General features: G+C 45.7%; 1 protein-coding gene across 1 annotated transcript in view; it reads right to left on the minus strand.

Annotated features, from left to right (window-relative positions):
* Nucleotides 1-17814, minus strand: part of smg1 (SMG1 nonsense mediated mRNA decay associated PI3K related kinase) — a 188388-nt gene that overhangs the window by 62788 nt on the left and 107786 nt on the right. The window contains exons 33-40 of the mRNA XM_083649718.1: nt 16249-16387; nt 12438-12677; nt 10899-11079; nt 9702-9863; nt 8388-8572; nt 7807-7961; nt 4935-5157; nt 1162-1408 (exon numbers count right to left, since the gene is read on the minus strand). Coding sequence (XP_083505844.1) covers nt 1162-1408; nt 4935-5157; nt 7807-7961; nt 8388-8572; nt 9702-9863; nt 10899-11079; nt 12438-12677; nt 16249-16387 — 1532 coding nt within the window. The remainder of the gene's footprint in view (nt 1-1161; nt 1409-4934; nt 5158-7806; nt 7962-8387; nt 8573-9701; nt 9864-10898; nt 11080-12437; nt 12678-16248; nt 16388-17814) is intronic.

The raw sequence follows: 17814 nt of genomic DNA on the forward strand, positions 1-17814 counted from the left end.
CCACCCCTCCCAAATATGGTTCTCCCAGTAAAACATTTCCACCAGTGGTTAAGGATTCTTTATAAGCCACAATGGACCTAAAGTCCAGTTTTTCTCCACATGTTCTCTTGAGCTCACGGTCTGGACACTTATTTATCCATGCTGATATTTTGCCACTTAACCTCTTTTCCACCTTGATTATTCAGATAGTTAGTCAAAGCATCAACTAGAGCTGCAACAATTTGTCGATGAATCAATCAACAGAAAATGTATCAACTACTTTTTATAATCAATTAATCATCTAGAGTTTAGACTAGTGTCCTCTAGAGAGAGAGTGGCGTCAGCGGAGGACCAAAACGCGAGACTCATTAGCCAATGAACAGCCAGGAATGGGTCTCGCGCTACTTTTGCATGCTAAAATAAAGCTGATAATGTACAATTTGATTCAAGGGGGGGAAAACCCTTCCAGAGTACAACACAAACTGTCTATTTTGCTGTTTAATCCAGGACCTTACTTTCTGGGACTCTTGAGAGTAAAAAACTGGTCCATTGAGTGAATGGAGAGGTCGGGACTCTTCTATCTACACGGCTCTGGTTTAGACTAATTCTCTGGTTCCAGCTTCTTAAATGTGAATATTTTCTGGTGTCTTTAGTCTTCGATGACAGTAAACTGATTGTCTTTGTGTTGTGGACTGTTGGTCAGGACAAAATAAGACATTTGCAGACGTCATCTTGGGCTTTGGGGGAAAAGTGATCGACATTTTTCACCATTCTGTAACATTTTATAGACCAAACAACTAATCGATTAGTCCAGAAAATAATGGACAGATTCAACAATAATGAAAATAATTGCTAGTTGCAGTTTCAACCATATATAAACGAAGCACTGAAATGTTAATGTCTCCAAAGGTTACTGGCCATGTGAAAATTACCATAGAATCAGGGAAGTTCCCCCAACCATGTTCTGCCCAGTTAGCAGAAATATGGGCACTGAAAAGAGCATTAGAACTCTGATCGTTACTGATTTACCACTAAAGATGCTGTACATTTTACAGCATTTGGTGCTTGGTGGGTGGTACATTCAGAACTTGATCAACCTAATCATTGACTTCTATATGGCCATGGCCACTATGTCACCATGTGTGATGTGTGTTACTGTGTGCGAGTCGGTCTCCCTCCCACCTTTGAAAAGGTAAGGGTAGTTGCGTCCATCTGAGCCCAGGAAAAACAGTTTCTTGGGCTTGGTCTTGGTGGGCAGGATGGTGATGGTGTTGCCCACGCTCTGGATGGTGACGGCGTCTGTGGCAGACACCTCCCCTGGCAGGGCCATCTCTGTGGCGCTCATGGAGGCGAGGTGAGGGCTGATCTCATCCAGATGGAGCAGATAGCTGGCTCGCTTCTGAGCACGCTGCTGCAAGCTTAGCATGATCTGACCAACGCACCAACACACCCCGTTAACATCAACACACCCCGTTAACATCAACACACCCCGTTAACCTCAACACACCCCGTTAACCTCAACACACCCCGTTAACCTCAACACACCCCGTTAACATCAACACACCCCGTTAACATCAACACACCCCGTTAACCTCAACACACCCCGTTAACACCAACACACCCCGTTAACCTCAACACACCCCGTTAACCTCAACACACCCCGTTAACCTCAACACACCCCGTTAACATCAACACACCCCGTTAACCTCAACACACCCCGTTAACCTCAACACACCCCGTTAACATCAACACACCCCGTTAACATCAACACACCCCGTTAACATCAACACACCCCGTTAACATCAACACACCCCGTTAACATCAACACACCCCGTTAACATCAACACACCCCGTTAACATCAACACACCCCGTTAACCTCAACACACCCCGTTAACCTCAACACACCCCGTTAACCTCAACACACCCCGTTAACCTCAACACACCCCGTTAACATCAACACACCCCGTTAACCTCAACACACCCCGTTAACCTCAACACACCCCGTTAACATCAACACACCCCGTTAACCTCAACACACCCCGTTAACCTCAACACACCCCGTTAACCTCAACACACCCCGTTAACCTCAACACACCCCGTTAACCTCAACACACCCCGTTAACCTCAACACACCCCGTTAACATCAACACACCCCGTTAACATCAACACACCCCGTTAACATCAACACACCCCGTTAACATCAACACACCCCGTTAACCTCAACACACCCCGTTAACCTCAACACACCCCGTTAACCTCAACACACCCCGTTAACCTCAACACACCCCGTTAACATCATCACACCCCGTTAACCTCAACACACCCCGTTAACATCAACACACCCCGTTAACCTCAACACACCCCGTTAACATCAACACACCCCGTTAACCTCAACACACCCCGTTAACCTCAACACACCCCGTTAACCTCAACACACCCCGTTAACCTCAACACACCCCGTTAACATCAACACACCCCGTTAACCTCAACACACCCCGTTAACATCAACACACCCCGTTAACCTCAACACACCCCGTTAACCTCAACACACCCCGTTAACCTCAACACACCCCGTTAACCTCAACACACCCCGTTAACATCAACACACCCCGTTAACCTCAACACACCCCGTTAACCTCAACACACCCCGTTAACCTCAACACACCCCGTTAACCTCAACACACCCCGTTAACATCAACACACCCCGTTAACATCAACACACCCCGTTAACCTCAACACACCCCGTTAACCTCAACACACCCCGTTAACCTCAACACACCCCGTTAACATCAACACACCCCGTTAACATCAACACACCCCGTTAACCTCAACACACCCCGTTAACATCAACACACCCCGTTAACATCAACACACCCCGTTAACCTCAACACACCCCGTTAACCTCAACACACCCCGTTAACCTCAACACACCCCGTTAACATCAACACACCCCGTTAACCTCAACACACCCCGTTAACCTCAACACACCACGTTAACATCAACACACCCCGTTAACCTCAACACACCCCGTTAACCTCAACACACCCCGTTAACCTCAACACACCCCGTTAACATCAACACACCCCGTTAACATCAACACACCCCGTTAACCTCAACACACCCCGTTAACATCAACACACCCCGTTAACCTCAACACACCCCGTTAACATCAACACACCCCGTTAACCTCAACACACCCCGTTAACATCAACACACCCCGTTAACATCAACACACCCCGTTAACATCATCACACCCCGTTAACCTCAACACACCCCGTTAACCTCAACACACCCCATTAACATCAACACACCCCGTTAACCTCAACACACCCCGTTAACATCATCACACCCCGTTAACCTCAACACACCCCGTTAACCTCAACACACCCCGTTAACATCAACACACCCCGTTAACCTCAACACACCCCGTTAACCTCAACACACCCCGTTAACCTCAACACACCCCGTTAACCTCAACACACCCCATGAACATCATCCATTTATTGAAAAGACATAGGAGGACAATGTGTAAGGAGGATTATAAGGGGACATTCACACCAAAAGCGTTTTTTTCAGTCAGAATGCTATGAAAATCATGTTGAGAGCGCTTCCATTGTGCATTGTTTTCCCCTGCAGTGTTTTCCACTGTAGTCGCGTGCAGTACAGATCAGAACACAACGACCACAAGGATGGTAGCCAGCTGGTTTTGTCTGTTTGATGTTGTTCTCTGTCAACATGAAAGCCAGATTATTGCCAATTCTGGCAGCAGCCGAGGATTATGGGAGGAGAAAAGGTAGGAGTGAAAAAAATGATCAGGGCGCTTTTCCTCTAATGTTCAACTTTTTTCAGCTTTAAAACACCCACAGCGCTCCTCCAAAAACAACAGAGACCACCAGCGCTGAAACACCAGGTGCGTTCATTAAAAGAGGAGCACGTCTAGCGCGTCCTTACATAGAGAATTAATTGCAGAAAGACGCTGGCAGCTCCAAAAACGCTTTTGGTCTGAATGTCCCCTAAAATGGCATTTACTTTCACATTTAGTATAGGACTCCCACACCCACCCCATCACCCAGTCCCCTTACAAAAAGAAGGAAAAAGACAACATGTAGATATTCACCAGTTTCCACATGCCATAACAGGTGCTATTGTAAGTGGCTTTGGATAAAAGCATCTGCTAAATGACGTAATGTCATGTCATAATAAAAGTTTGACACTCTTACTGTCACATGTATAATAGGAAGGTTAGCAGGGTAACTAAGGCTTAGCCTGGGTCCAGACCTTCGCAGAGTTTTGGCTGCTTCTCCTCTGGCATTGTGACATGCAACGGTGATTTCCTGGGTTGAAAGAATGATTAGCCAATCAACGCCGAGGGCGACTAACTAATAGCCAATCAGCGTCAATAAAAACCGCTATAAGCGGGACTAACTGTTGTCAAGCACGCCAGACCTAACAATGGCGGCTGCCATAGATGAGATAGACACCAATTACTTTGAAATCCGAACAGCACTCTGTTTTGAAGGCATTTATTAAAAAGGGGATGGAGTAGCGAACGTTAGCTTCAGGCTGATACGTTGGTCTCTAGTGATTGGTTCAGGCTGATACGTTTGTCTCTAGTGATTGGTTCAGGCTGATACGTTGGTCTCTAGTGAATGGTTCAGGCTGATACGTTTGTCTCTAGTGATTGGTTCAGGCTGATACGTTGGTCTCTAGTGATTGGTTAGGGAAAATGGACTCCCCGTGCAGGATTACCCTCAGGGAAATGGTTTATAGTGGAGGCGACGTCAGACTAGAAGATGGAAATGGTCTCTAACGAGTTGATATCAGGCTAGCTAAGGCGGGACACATTTGACTAGGATGACAGATAGTATAGATATCAAAATAAGAAAATAGTGGTTGTCCAACGAGTCATACATACTGTACAAACGTGTGTGTGTGTGTGTGTGCGTGCGTCCACCTGTTTGAAGGGCAGCCAGCTGGAGGCGGGGCTGGCGGGGTTGTGGGGGTTTCTGAGTCGGTCCAGGGCAGATGTGATGGAGTCTCCGTACGTCTGCTGGAACCAGGTCTCGTGCGGTGTCTCTGCTGCGGTCTCAGTGATGCTGCGCACATGATCCAGTGCAAACACCACGGGACGCATCAGAGCAGAGTGCTTCTCTCGCATGATGGCAAGCTTCTCGTCTCTGCAGGGCACAGTGCACGACACAGAATGACTCACTAGCTTCTCAGCTCTGCAGGGAAAGACGTTGTCCATTCTGCCTCCGAAAATTGTCACAGTTTCATGTTGACAAGACCCTCATGATCCTATTTTATAGATCTCACATTGAGTCTGTTCTTATGTTTTGGTTCATTTGCTGGTATGGGCACCTTAGCATCAAGGCCAGAAACTCCAACCAATATTCAAGATAGTGAAAGTGAGCAGCAAGGTCATAGGAGTCCAGCAGAGTTTGCTGTGTGAGCTGTTCAGCAGACAGGTAGGAAGAAAGGCCATCCTATCTGACAGCTATACGCTGAGTTTCAGCTCTTGCCTTCTGGCTCCAGGTACAGATTACCCCCTATAGAGAGCCGCAGTAACGAGTCCGGAAATCATCGATGCTAACAGCCCTGGTTCAACACAGTTTTCGCCTATGGGAGTTTTGAATGGGTTTTTGGCGCGATGCTTCTAATAATCTCTCTGGGCAACGCTGGCTTAATCAAACGCGAACCAGTGTTTAGTAACATCATCTTCACACACGAGGACCACTTTTACGAGTTTTGAAGCTTTTACTTGCCGTTAAAAGGACGGCTAGCTAGCAAACGGCTAAATGAGACTACACTTTTGAGTCGATGGGGATATATACGTCAATAACGTCACCACTTCAAAGGGCGAACAGGGAAATTCTCTTTCCCTCACCTGGTTCAGCCCGTTCATCCCGGGGTAATCAGTGCACACATCAACAACAGTCCAAGTTGAGTGCTGACGTGACGTGGAAGCCTATGCGACAGTGTGTAGTTCTGGATTAGCTTAGCTGGAGCATTTTACTTCTAGGGCTCGCATTTACGCTTCAAAACTCATGAAAGTGGTCCTCATGTGTGAAGATTATCCCGCTGAACCTTGGTTCGCGTTTGATTAAACTTGCGTTGCCCAGAGACCTTATTTGAAGCATCACGCCAAAAACCCATTCAAAAATCCCATAGACAGAAACAGTGTTGAACCAGGAAGTTCGGGACTTCCGCATTCAGCCTACAAAAATACGTCATCCCTGCGGCTCTCTATTAACACGTTCAGTGCCAGCGACGCCATATGGCGTCATTAGAAATTTACCGTACAGTGCCAGCGACGCCAAATGGCGTCATAACTCCAAATTGTTTTTTTTGACGGGGGGGTGTCGATCTAAGCTTCTTACGTCGCCTCTAACAATATTGTAGCTATTGGAGGTCGATAACCTATTTTACAAACCCATTAGGTGGCGACAGCACTCTCCTGATCAGAGAAAAAGGAGCCAAACACACAGAAATAGTCACTGGGGAAAATGAGGAAATCGCATCGCATCCGTCCGTATGCATCGACGTGCCTCCATAAACGAGCACAACGCCAGCTGTGCCCCCAGCAGCAGCATCCGCTGTCACAACTGAGCACCTCCATGTACGCTGCAACAGCACATTCACATAATCAGCCTTATTATTCCGAACTGGAAGCATGCCAGCCCGTGACAAACACACGCGGAACCAAAAAGCTGAATGTCGCGCACCATTCACTGTGTGTGCGCAGCAAACTCAGCAGAGACTGAGAGCCACCAGACACATAAGACACACCCAGGAGGCGTGTGCAGTTGAGGGGGGGGGGGGGGGGAGCACGCAGAGCAGCCTACATCCATGAGAGCAGCATACACTTCACCCAGACAGACCCAGACATCAGAAAATTAGCTTCAGAGTCAGTGATGTGCTTGAAATGTTTAATTTCACAAAAGGCTCATTATCTCAGCTCGTAGAAAAAAAGGGATGTTTTTGCTTCAATCAAGCTATCTTCTCCGGCTCATAACTAAAGAACGGAAAATGGGATCAATAAACTTTTTTTTGCAGGTGATAGAAGAGAGTCTCATCGTTATTTGTGCGTGTTCAGTGTTTACATAGTAATTATTAAAAAAATTATATGACTGTTTTAAAATGCATTGCGGCCTATGTGGCACAGCAAGCAACCTTTTGCTCAAGGGCCGTGGCACTTAAAGTGTTAAGAGTAACAGGTAAGTAATCCTTCACCGCCATTTCTCTTCTGAATACCAGCCAGGGGAGGAGCTAGTGAGTCCTTAGGCTACTCACAAGTCCAAGGTTTGTTGTTGTGTCTGTATAATGACGACGAACATGACATGCATTTTACCCTGGTACACTCCGGTACTGTCCTTTTTAGCTGTCCTGTACATTTCTTAGTTGTTATTGCTGTGGTGATATTGCACTATGTGAAGGTTGTCCAGAGGTTGTGACAATACTGAAGAAGGCCTTTTGGCTGAAACGTCTGCTGCTGCTCCGCCCAGACGACTGATTCAACTTTTGAAAGGACATTCATGTGCTGGCTTGTTCGCTCTTTCACTATGTGAAGGTTGGTCACCAATGACTAGTCGTTGGCCTTCTAGTCCACTGTACTCAGGTCACCCCCCTCCTATTGTACTGTATGCTACCTTGGGCGGACTAACCCCTAACCCCTAACCCTGGAGCTCACAGGGCGGGTGGAAATGAGAGAAACCCCCCTTTGCCTTCATTGTGGAAGTGAGGCGGTGGTCTTGAGCAATGCGGCTTGTCGGCATAGTGAGCAGACCCCGATGAATCTCAGTTTTGTTTGAAAGAAAATGTCTGACCTGCGCAGCGTGTTGTTGTTCTGCACCCTCTTCACCTCGTCCTCCAGCTGCTGGATCCTGCGCAGGACATGCATGTGCTGCTGCTGCAGGACCCCGAGCCACAGCTCGTCCCACAGCAAGGTTACCCTGCGTAACTCTCCCACCAGCTGCTGGACCTGACAACACACACACACACACACACACACACACACAGGAACAATGTTACCCTGTGTGCAGCCTACAGATGTTACTCATCTAATCTGGCCTCTGTGGTAACGAACAGGAGGAGGCTTTTGAGGGGTTGCACTACCTAACTGTAGACACTGGGTGGCAGCAGAGCGCCAGAACCCTTGAAACCGTGGTGTCAGGATTTTAGGATGAAATACCGCCTCCGACCACAATGTGCACTGTCTGTCTGTCTGTTTGTAATCCAGCTAACGTTAGCATGGAGCCCTCAGTGTCACTGAAATACGCTACCTGCCCTCCCTAAAGAAATATCTGGAAAAACGAAAAAGCGATTGTAGAGATACAGTAAGCAGAAAGACCGAAGGGTCAACAATATGCGTTTGAAGGATATATCCAGGATATCAGCAGCAGCCTACCTGTAGCACCATGGTGGGGTTAGCTGAGGACAGCTTGTCCACTATCTTGCTGTAGCAGTGGTGCATCATGGCCTGGTCCTGACTCAGCTCCTCTGCAGGCTCCTCCTCCTCCTCCTCATCATCATCAAGCCCCTCCCCCTGCATGCTGTTCAGGAAGCTGGGCAGGGCTGGCGGTAGCTTGCTCCCTGTCAACACATTTCATTCACAAAGGTTCCCACACCTTCTTAAACATCTATTCAAGGACTTTCCAGGCCCAATTCCCTCAAATCCAAGGACTCAGTTGTCACTAGTTACGTTTTATTGATATTGAGACCATTTTCCAGACCATTTATTGATCTGAGTCTTTATCGATACATGATTGATTGATTGATGTTGGGCGTAGCGGCGGTGGACAGGAGATACGTCCGCCCTGCATGCAGGACTACAGGAGAGAGATAGACAGTGGGGAGTTGGGGGTTTCAAGTTACTGACCAAACACTCTATTTCAGTGATTGCTATCAGAATATAGAGCCATTTAACACTGATTTGAACACAAAAACATCGCTGGATGCAACTTTAATACAACAGAAGCTAAAGTCTCACAATACGCCTTTGCTATTAATTTACCACGGACATAAAGTGACGTTATGATCGTTTGAACCAGATAAAAGCAGCTGTAGATGTAACGTTATATAACTTGCGTGATACACATGACAGAGTGCAGGATAGACGCTGTGTCTGGGATGAGCCAGCCTACCTCATGTGGAAAGAAAACGTTCTCTCTGCAGTTGTGTGACAGTGCAAAGCAAACAGGTTCATTTGTCGCACCAACTGCCAAACGGCTTGCCGTCTTCACCCATATTCAGTCCATGTATATCGCGGTTTGTTTGTCCTCTCTTGTTTTAACATTAGCAATAGCTAACGATAGATAGCTAGCGATAGATAACATTAGCGTAGTGTAACAGAGCATTTGGGTTCACCTATTACTTGACACTTTGTTAATAAAACAACAAATGAGAGAGTCAGACTGTAGCTTTAGGAAGTGCTTCTACATTTATATACTCCACATGTCCATACATGCAACAGCGGAAGCTCGTCAATGCATCCCTGAACTACGGCAACTCTTGAAGGACACATACACACACATGCTCACACACACACAGCCTTGCATACAGACATAAGCTGGCTAATTCTAGATTCGCCGGTCACCCACCCAACCCTTTCAAGGATTTCAAGGACCTGTGGGAAGCCTACAAAGGCTACATCAGGGAAATGTAGTCTCACACAGATAAGACAGGTTGACTGAGTACAGAGTGAACAGAAGAGGCTGTGTACCGGCGTTGTGTGCCTCCCCTCCGAGAGAGAGAGAGCCCACTATAGCAGGGTAGAGGACCAGGTGTGGGGAGTCCTGGGCCACTCGACACAGCAGGCTGCAGATGCTCTGGCGGATGTAGGCCTCTGGATGGTTCAGACGGGAGAAGAGCTGGGGGATGATGCCTGAGATGACAAATAGCTTTAGTAAGATGTGTCTTTGGTGGATAGATCAATCAGCTAGGGGTGTCACGGTACGTGTATTCGTCCCGTGACGTCACCGTATGGGTGTCACGGTTCGGTGGGTGTAGCTATATGACGAATACGTCAATAATACACACTCTGTTAATTACGTTCGTCAGAATCGTCAATATCCAAATCATCTTGCGCTGTTTATGAACATTGCACATCAGAAAACATCGACAACTCACCCTAGCACCGTGTACTCAGGCTAAATATAGTCCATTTAACATTCGGAAGCCTTTGCCCACAACAAAGTTGAGTGGAAGCGTCTTGCGCAGTTATTTATTGCCATGTTATCTTGTATGGCAACGCGTTAGCCTGTGTGGCTAACACACTGCTAGCACAGCAGGCTGAGCTTGTGTGTGCGCGTACAGACAGCAAACACAGCAGGCTGAGCATGTGTGTGAGAGCATGTGTGTGTGAGCATGTGTGTGTGAGAATGTGTGTGTGAGCATGTGTGTGTGCGCGTACAGCGAGATTTCTACTAATTTAAAACTTGATAACTCAAAGAGTCGTTTTTGACTTAACTGACACGCATGAAAATGTTGCAGGAGTTTTACAGCTGCTTCTTTAATGTAAGTGGACAGGAAAATCTGCTTCTGTCCTGCAGGGCGTCACCTGACTTGCAATACTGAGCTTGGCCACCATGTTCAATTTGCTTCAAGGCTGAGACCTGACGCTGGGGGCCTGAGCTCTCCCCAGCTCTACTTCTTCTTCCTGGACTGAGGGCAGACTCGACGTTACAATAACTCACTAGCACTGGTGGCATTACAGATAAGGATGGACTGGGGCTAGCTGGTGCTAATGCTAATTTCAGTAGATATCTCTGCAATACAGTACATAGATGTCAGAACCGTTGTTTCTCAAGATCCTATTGATAATTTTAGTTTAAAACTTAAATTCCGGCAAAGTTTTACCTATTGCACATTTAAAATGTCTGTGTGTGTGGGGGTATGCTTGTTTTGCAGTGCAGCGTACCCCTCCAGGGTGCGGTGGGGGTGGAGGCGAGGCCCAGCTCAAGCCCCTCCCTCAGTTCACCAGCGTGCTTCACCAGCAGGCGGAGGAGACGCAAGGTGGCCATGACGATCACGTCGTCATTGCTCTGCTTGATGTTCTGATTGGATAGCAGGAGTTTGGGGTCATCCTCGTCGATAGGCACCTGACAACACAACACAGAGACTGAAGAAGGATCACAGCAACAAAGGCTTTTCTTGCCCTTTTTTGTAGAAAAAGTGTCTCAACAGCCTTTTGGGATGATTTGTGGATTTGAAATATAATGAAGATTAATCTGTTTTCAGGCAAGTTCAACAAAGTGGATTCGATACAATGGCCAATTTAGCACATTAATATTGCACTATTATTCATAAAATAATATTCTGAATGTGACATGGGTCATGCAAACAGCGGATTCCAGATGGGTTTTCTGGCATTAAGGCCTTTTTCCAAATCTAGCATTTTCCAATTAAGACATGCCCATATTTGGGTTTTAGGAGCATTGTGTGGACATGTATACAGCGCATTGGGAATGCATCTCAATCTGGCTTTTTACCGCAGTTTGCCACATGCGGCCTCTTGCCTGTTTACAGTCAGGGTGTTGTAAACAAAGCAACTAGCCAGAGATGCAACACAAAAGAAAAGCACGCACACGCGCACACACACACGCACACACACACACACACACACACACACACACACACACAAAAGAAAAGCACACACTTCTGGTCGGAAGGAGAAACAGACATACTTGTAACCGTTATGGCAGACTTGCATATCAACAGGTTTTTGGATATGCGCAAACATCACAACCGTGAGCTCAAATGAACCAGATGACGCTGGTACGAATGGGAAAAAGACAATTGGGTAACCAGCTGGCTCGTTTAGCAAAATGGGCTGTTCGGGGAGAGAATAAGATGAGTGAGTGAGTGAGTGAGTGAGTGGATGAATGAACGTAGCCATAGGAAGTACAGGACATAATGGAAACATTTTACGTTACAGTAAATGTAATGTTTATGGCTTTCTTAGGCAGACCAGAGAAGAGAGCATTGCAGTAGTCAAGCCTGCTAGAAATAAAAGCATGCATAAGTTTCTCAGTATCGAACGTACTTTAGTAATATTTCTAAGGTGGTAGAAGTCAGTTTTAGTTATGGTATTGATGTCGGCAACCATATCGGTATCGACCGATGTTACTCATTTTTAATAACGGTATGAGCAAAATAACAGCAATGTTCAATCAGTATCAGCCAAATTTTTCATAATGAGGAAACAATGCAGTAAATCTATGATTTATGGGCTTTTCCAAATGTGTTGGAAATAAATAAAGATATTACTTTTTCAAATTCACAGTGTGTTTACATGTGTTTTTATAACATTTGATTATCGTTTAAACTTGTTTTTTTTACAGATATCGACATCGGTACATATTGGCTATCGGCCATAACAGCAATGTTAATATCAGTTATTGGTATAAAGCAAAATCCTCATATTGGTGCCTCCCTAGTGCGTGTGTGAGAGACTAACCTGTCCGGCGTTGAGCTTGAGGAAGGTGAAGTACGCTTGGCAGGAGACCCTGTAAAGGCTGAAGATGCGGTCCAGCACACGTCTCCACACGGCCAGGAGCCCGTCAGCCAGCGGCGGGTCTGTCCCTGGCTGCTCTGCCTCTGCCTCGCCCAGCCAGGGGCAGGCTGCCAGGAGCTGCCTCCACACCACATCCACCAGGTCATCCTCCGCATCCTCCTGCTGCAGAGCCATGTCCTCATCCTGACACAACAACAATGAGTCGTTAATAACAAATACAACACAAATAATACGAGGGTTAAGAGTAGAGGGGTGTCAACGGTTAAAAAAAATCTACGTGTACACGGGACCTTCTGCTAGCATGTAACCGTTGTTTTTTTTACAGCATTTGCACTATATAACCCCTATATTCAAATACACCTCCCAAACCCATAGATTCATAGTTGGTACCAGGTAGATCATGGATTCATGTGGTTTTAACGACCTCGCCGAACACTCGTTTTTAACGGAGACTGCACCTTTTCTCTGCCTGAGGAAACGTACCCTCGATGGTAACGAAGCAGCATTAGGATACAGCAGCACTTGGATACAAGTGGCTACCAGGCTACCTTAGCTCCATCCGTTTACAACAGTGGTTTTCGCTACAACGTTAACATAACATAACCGCTACATTACCATCTTCAGCGAATCCCACCTGCTGGGTGATCTGAAGCCATATTGTCCTTCATTTCCTTGTTGAGGTAGGCTATGTCCTTGCGGTGTTTCTCATACAAAATTGGATGTTGAGAAACCAAATTGATGAGCCAGGGGTTCCCCCATTTTAGCAGCAAGCTACGCAAGCACATGGAGGTATTTATTTTTTATTTATTTAACCTTTATTTATCCAGGTTAGCCTCATTGAGATTAAGAATCTCTTTTTCAAGAGGGACCTGGCCAAGAAAAGCAAAAGGTATGACAGCTGTAAACAAAGGATTTCATTGGTCAAATGTATTTTTCCCGTATGTGAACACTTTAGTGCAGGGCTATTGAATTGGCGGCCCGCGGGCTGCATGCGCCCCCTGTGTGGCCCGCGCAGGAATCGCCCCCCAAAAAAAAATGTTTACAGTGCACCTGAATGCAACATGCAAGATACCCGCTGAATAAGTGTCCAAATGTTCATGTCATTCTGGCCAATACTCCACTTCTGTTATAGCATTTCATTCTGGAATATGGAATATCTTTCAATAATCTTGATGAGTAAAAGGCTAAAAGTAATCTCATATGTAAGAAATTACTGTTCTACATTTTTACTACAAATTGTAATAATTAACTCGGTTTTTTAACACATTCAGTGCCACAGCGCTTCAGTAAAATTGTCTGGAGCCTGTGCCAGATTCACTTCCATTCAGTTGAAAACAGCTATAGAATTTTTTCTATTATGGCTATATTAACGGGGCTGGACTTTAATGAAACATTGAACACTCCTGCTTCTTCCAAAGAAGAAATTTTGTTTCTAGACAGTTCCATTATGAAATTACAGCCTCTCAAAAAAGTGCACTTTCAAGGGTTTTCTGTCGTTTTTTTTTAGTTTCCAAGATATAGGCCCTTTTATGAATACCTTTTGCACTCTAATTTCGAGCACATTCACTGACTCTGGCTGGTGTTTTCTGATGTGGTGGCGTGTGGTGTGGTTTCTGTGAAGCCTGTGTGCCACACACCCCTCTCCCCCCCCCCCCCCTCCCCCCTCTCCCCTCTCCACCTCTGAGCTGCGGGCTCCTCCCACACGCACAGAGTTTGTTTTCTCGTTTTTGCCCCGGACAGATCCCAGCGCCCATCAAGAAGGAAATGATGCGCGCTGGCAAACGCGACTGAACGAAAAGGCTTGGCCGTTCGGCTTCGGATGCTGGCTTTCTAGGAAATCGTGTGGAGATAGATAGAAGCATAAGAGCTCAGTTGTGAGCGCGGATGCAGCCGAGCCCACTGTCCGCTGTAGACAGAGCAATATATACGGCGCTGGCAGAAAGCATGCATCGGTTTCCACTTTCTCCGCTGTCTCCTGTACAAAGTAAAGGATCTGAGGTGGGTGGAGCAGCTCCTGTGACGATGTTTAAGGTGGCGCCGTGTGATCCCTTGAAGGGATTCATGCTCACTGGCTAGGTACGACCTTAAACAGCAGAATTATGGAATAATATGAATTATGATTTTAGGACGTCCACAGACGTCCTTGGCACTCCTCGTTACTTTTTTTTAGGACGTCCACAGACGTCCTTGGCACTGAATGTGTTAACTTGGTTTTGGTTGTTTTTGTTTTATTTAGCTTCAAGAGTGCATTTTTGTTCGTGTGACCCTCAACACAGGCTTTGAGAATCCCTGGCCACTAACTGATACTTATACTTAAATTAATCCACTCATATTCTGGTTTATTTCAAGAAAAACATTTTGGCAAGTGGAAATTCTAATTGGCTGGTAACTTTGAAATCTAGCAGCTATATTGGCAGGCGGTCAAAAAAGTTAATTTCAAGCCCCGCAGGGAGAGCAGGTGGTGACATAGAAGTGAGTGAGAAAAGGATCAAATACTGGTGGTTAAGACTGAATAATGACATCACAACTGTTCATTTAAAATTTGTTATTCCTCTAAACCTGCCTTCAAATGCCCCAAATTCTTCACGCCGTTCGGCCCCCAGCCCTCAGCAAAATGTGGCCCTTGGTGGAAAGTAATTGGGGACCCCTGAAGTGTAACGTTAAAGATATCATCTGTAGCTTACAGCAGCATTATCAGCATTATCACATCTAAATACCGGTAGTTGATTTTTTGATGAGGAATGAATGATGAGAGAGTGGCTTCAGCGGAAATAAATACAATTTGATTATTTAAATGTTACCCTTTCAAAGTACATCACAAACAGTCCATTCTGCTGCAACTCCACAGCCCTCCTTTATCCAGAACCTTACTTCCCAAAAGTTCCTTTTTGGCAAAAAGTTCCTTTTGCAATGTAAAAAACTGGTCCATTGGAGTGAATGGAGATGTCGTGATTCCTCTGGCTGAGGCTATATAAGTGGTGGGAGTATAAGTAGGGAGAAGAGGACAAGGGTGAGTTAAGGGGAAAATATAGTTTCTCCAGAGTCTCTGAATTCTGATTCTGATTCCACCCTAGTATCAGAAAACTCTAAACAGTTTTGCAGGCATTGATTTAGTTTGAGTTGATTTGAGTTAAGTTGTGGACCAGTAATGTCATTTGTGCACATTTGTAATTTTTCTGATATACTACTGATGCTGTAATGATACAAAGCTGGTTGAAAATCAGCTGAGTGTTCCTTTAAGGTTATGAATATAAGCCAGGTCTTATGAATAACTATCGAGCACACGTAGCACGTGAGATTGCTAGTTTAGTTTAAAGCTGAAAAAAACGTGTTTTAGGCCTTATTTACCCTATAAGTTGTAATGTTATCCCACCTGCATGTGCTACCATGTGATGTGACTTCAGGTGCATTCACAGCATTTTCACAACATATTCAAAATACTCTCATCCATAAATTACCATTTGAAGGTTAATATGATCCTGAACATAATTTAGCCTTTTCAGAAGGCAATGTTATCCTTTTTTTTTTTTTTTTTTTTAGCTCTGATAGATAGCCTGGTATTTCATTTACAGGCTCAGCGAAAGGAAGATATAGAAGAATGTAGAACTAATTTTCCAGGACAACACAAGATTGTCCAGCACATTTTACTATTTCTCTCATTTTCCATGACTGGAAAATTGGTCAACTGTTTTCCAGGTTTTCTCGGTCTTCCAGAATCCATGGGAAACCTGCTGGCAAAGCAACATGAGCCTACCTGTATGCCAGCAGGTCGACACATGGCCTGTCCCAGGATGCTAAAGATGGCGTCCTTGTCTTCTTGGCTGGTAGAGACTGGCAGAAGCGCCTCGATCTCCCTCTTCTCCCCGCAGAGGAGGGGCACGCCCTCCCCTTGGCTGGAGAGGACACACATCAGAAGAGATCGATTTTATTTCAGCAGAGCCGAAGGCAGCAAACACAAAAGACTGATGGAAATAACAGAAGAGAAGGTAAGCCCCACTAAACTGGTATCCAGCATTGACAGTAGATACAGTAAACACGATTCTACCTGACCAATCAGTCGTCTGCAGTGTTTTCATGTCACCGTGTGGTACCGGCTGGAACCTCAACAAAGCAGGGACCAAAACTAGCATGACTCAACCCCGACTCAACCCGGGATGTCCAGGTTTTTGACCGATGGAACGATAGAAAAAAGCGAGTCGAGCCAGGCGGGGCCGCGCTAATACCAGCGGTGGAAATGGGCCATAGATATGCTGTAGTGTTTCACAAGGTGAGCAAGGCAGCCATCGATCATATGGTGAAAACACTGAATGATGTGTGATCATGTGATGTGATATCCAGTCCCTCCAGGAAATTGCGATTTTGCCATCGCAATAATTAACGCAAATTCAACCAAACTCTGCGATATTTGCGGGGCCTTGAAATCTTTCAAAATTCCCGCGATTTCGCCGCAAAAAGATAGTAAAATGCCGCATCTTTACCTGAGTTTGAGATATGTGTGTGCTGTCATCTTGCCTGGTTGCTGTGGGAACGAGGGACAACAATAGGAAGTGACGAGAGTATGGGACGTAACGTAACGAGGGCAAACCCCTCACATTTGCCAACAAAAATAACCGCAAAACAATTACCAAATGTTTTGCATGAAAGTGGAGGCAAACTATTTTGCACTCCGTGCAACACTGTCGTGGAGGAACACAAACGTCACTGGACAGCCACTTTGCTAGAGCGAAGCATTTGAGACTGCTCTCTCTACCCCAGCATCGCCATCAAACTAAAAGACAAATCACACTCACCAAAGCAGCAACACCAAAATCAGTGGTGAGTGCTGAGAGAATCGAGGTGAGCAGCTACAAAATTGAAGCTGATCAATGAAAGAGTTGAGAGTTTAGTAAAAACAGAGTGAGACACAGAAGCGACTGTCTCACAGTCTCACGATGTGTGTGTGTGTGTGTGTGTGTGTGTGTGTGTGTGTGTGTGTGTGTGTGCGCGTGTGTGTGTGTGTGGGGGGGGGGCATATTTAGCTTAGGGTCTGGTAGTTTGAAAATTTAACAAGGAAGGGATGAGGAGGACAGGGAAGGCATGAAGAGGAAATAAGGATAAGAGGAAAAATATGAAGCACTAAGCAAAAAGTATGAGAAAAGGCAAAGTGATAATAGCATTATTGAGGATGAGGAAGGAAGGAGAAGAGAAGCGATGAACGGAGGAAAAGAAAATGTTAATTAAAAATTAAAAAATAAATCGCATTTTTTTTCAGCAACTCCGCAATTTTTGCCAGTTCCCGCAATTTTACCGCAAAAAAATCACAAAAAAGAAAAGCTGCTGC

The sequence above is a fragment of the Poromitra crassiceps genome (assembly GCF_964638095.1).
Source record: "Poromitra crassiceps genome assembly, chromosome: 13".
NCBI lineage: Eukaryota > Metazoa > Chordata > Actinopteri > Beryciformes > Melamphaidae > Poromitra > Poromitra crassiceps.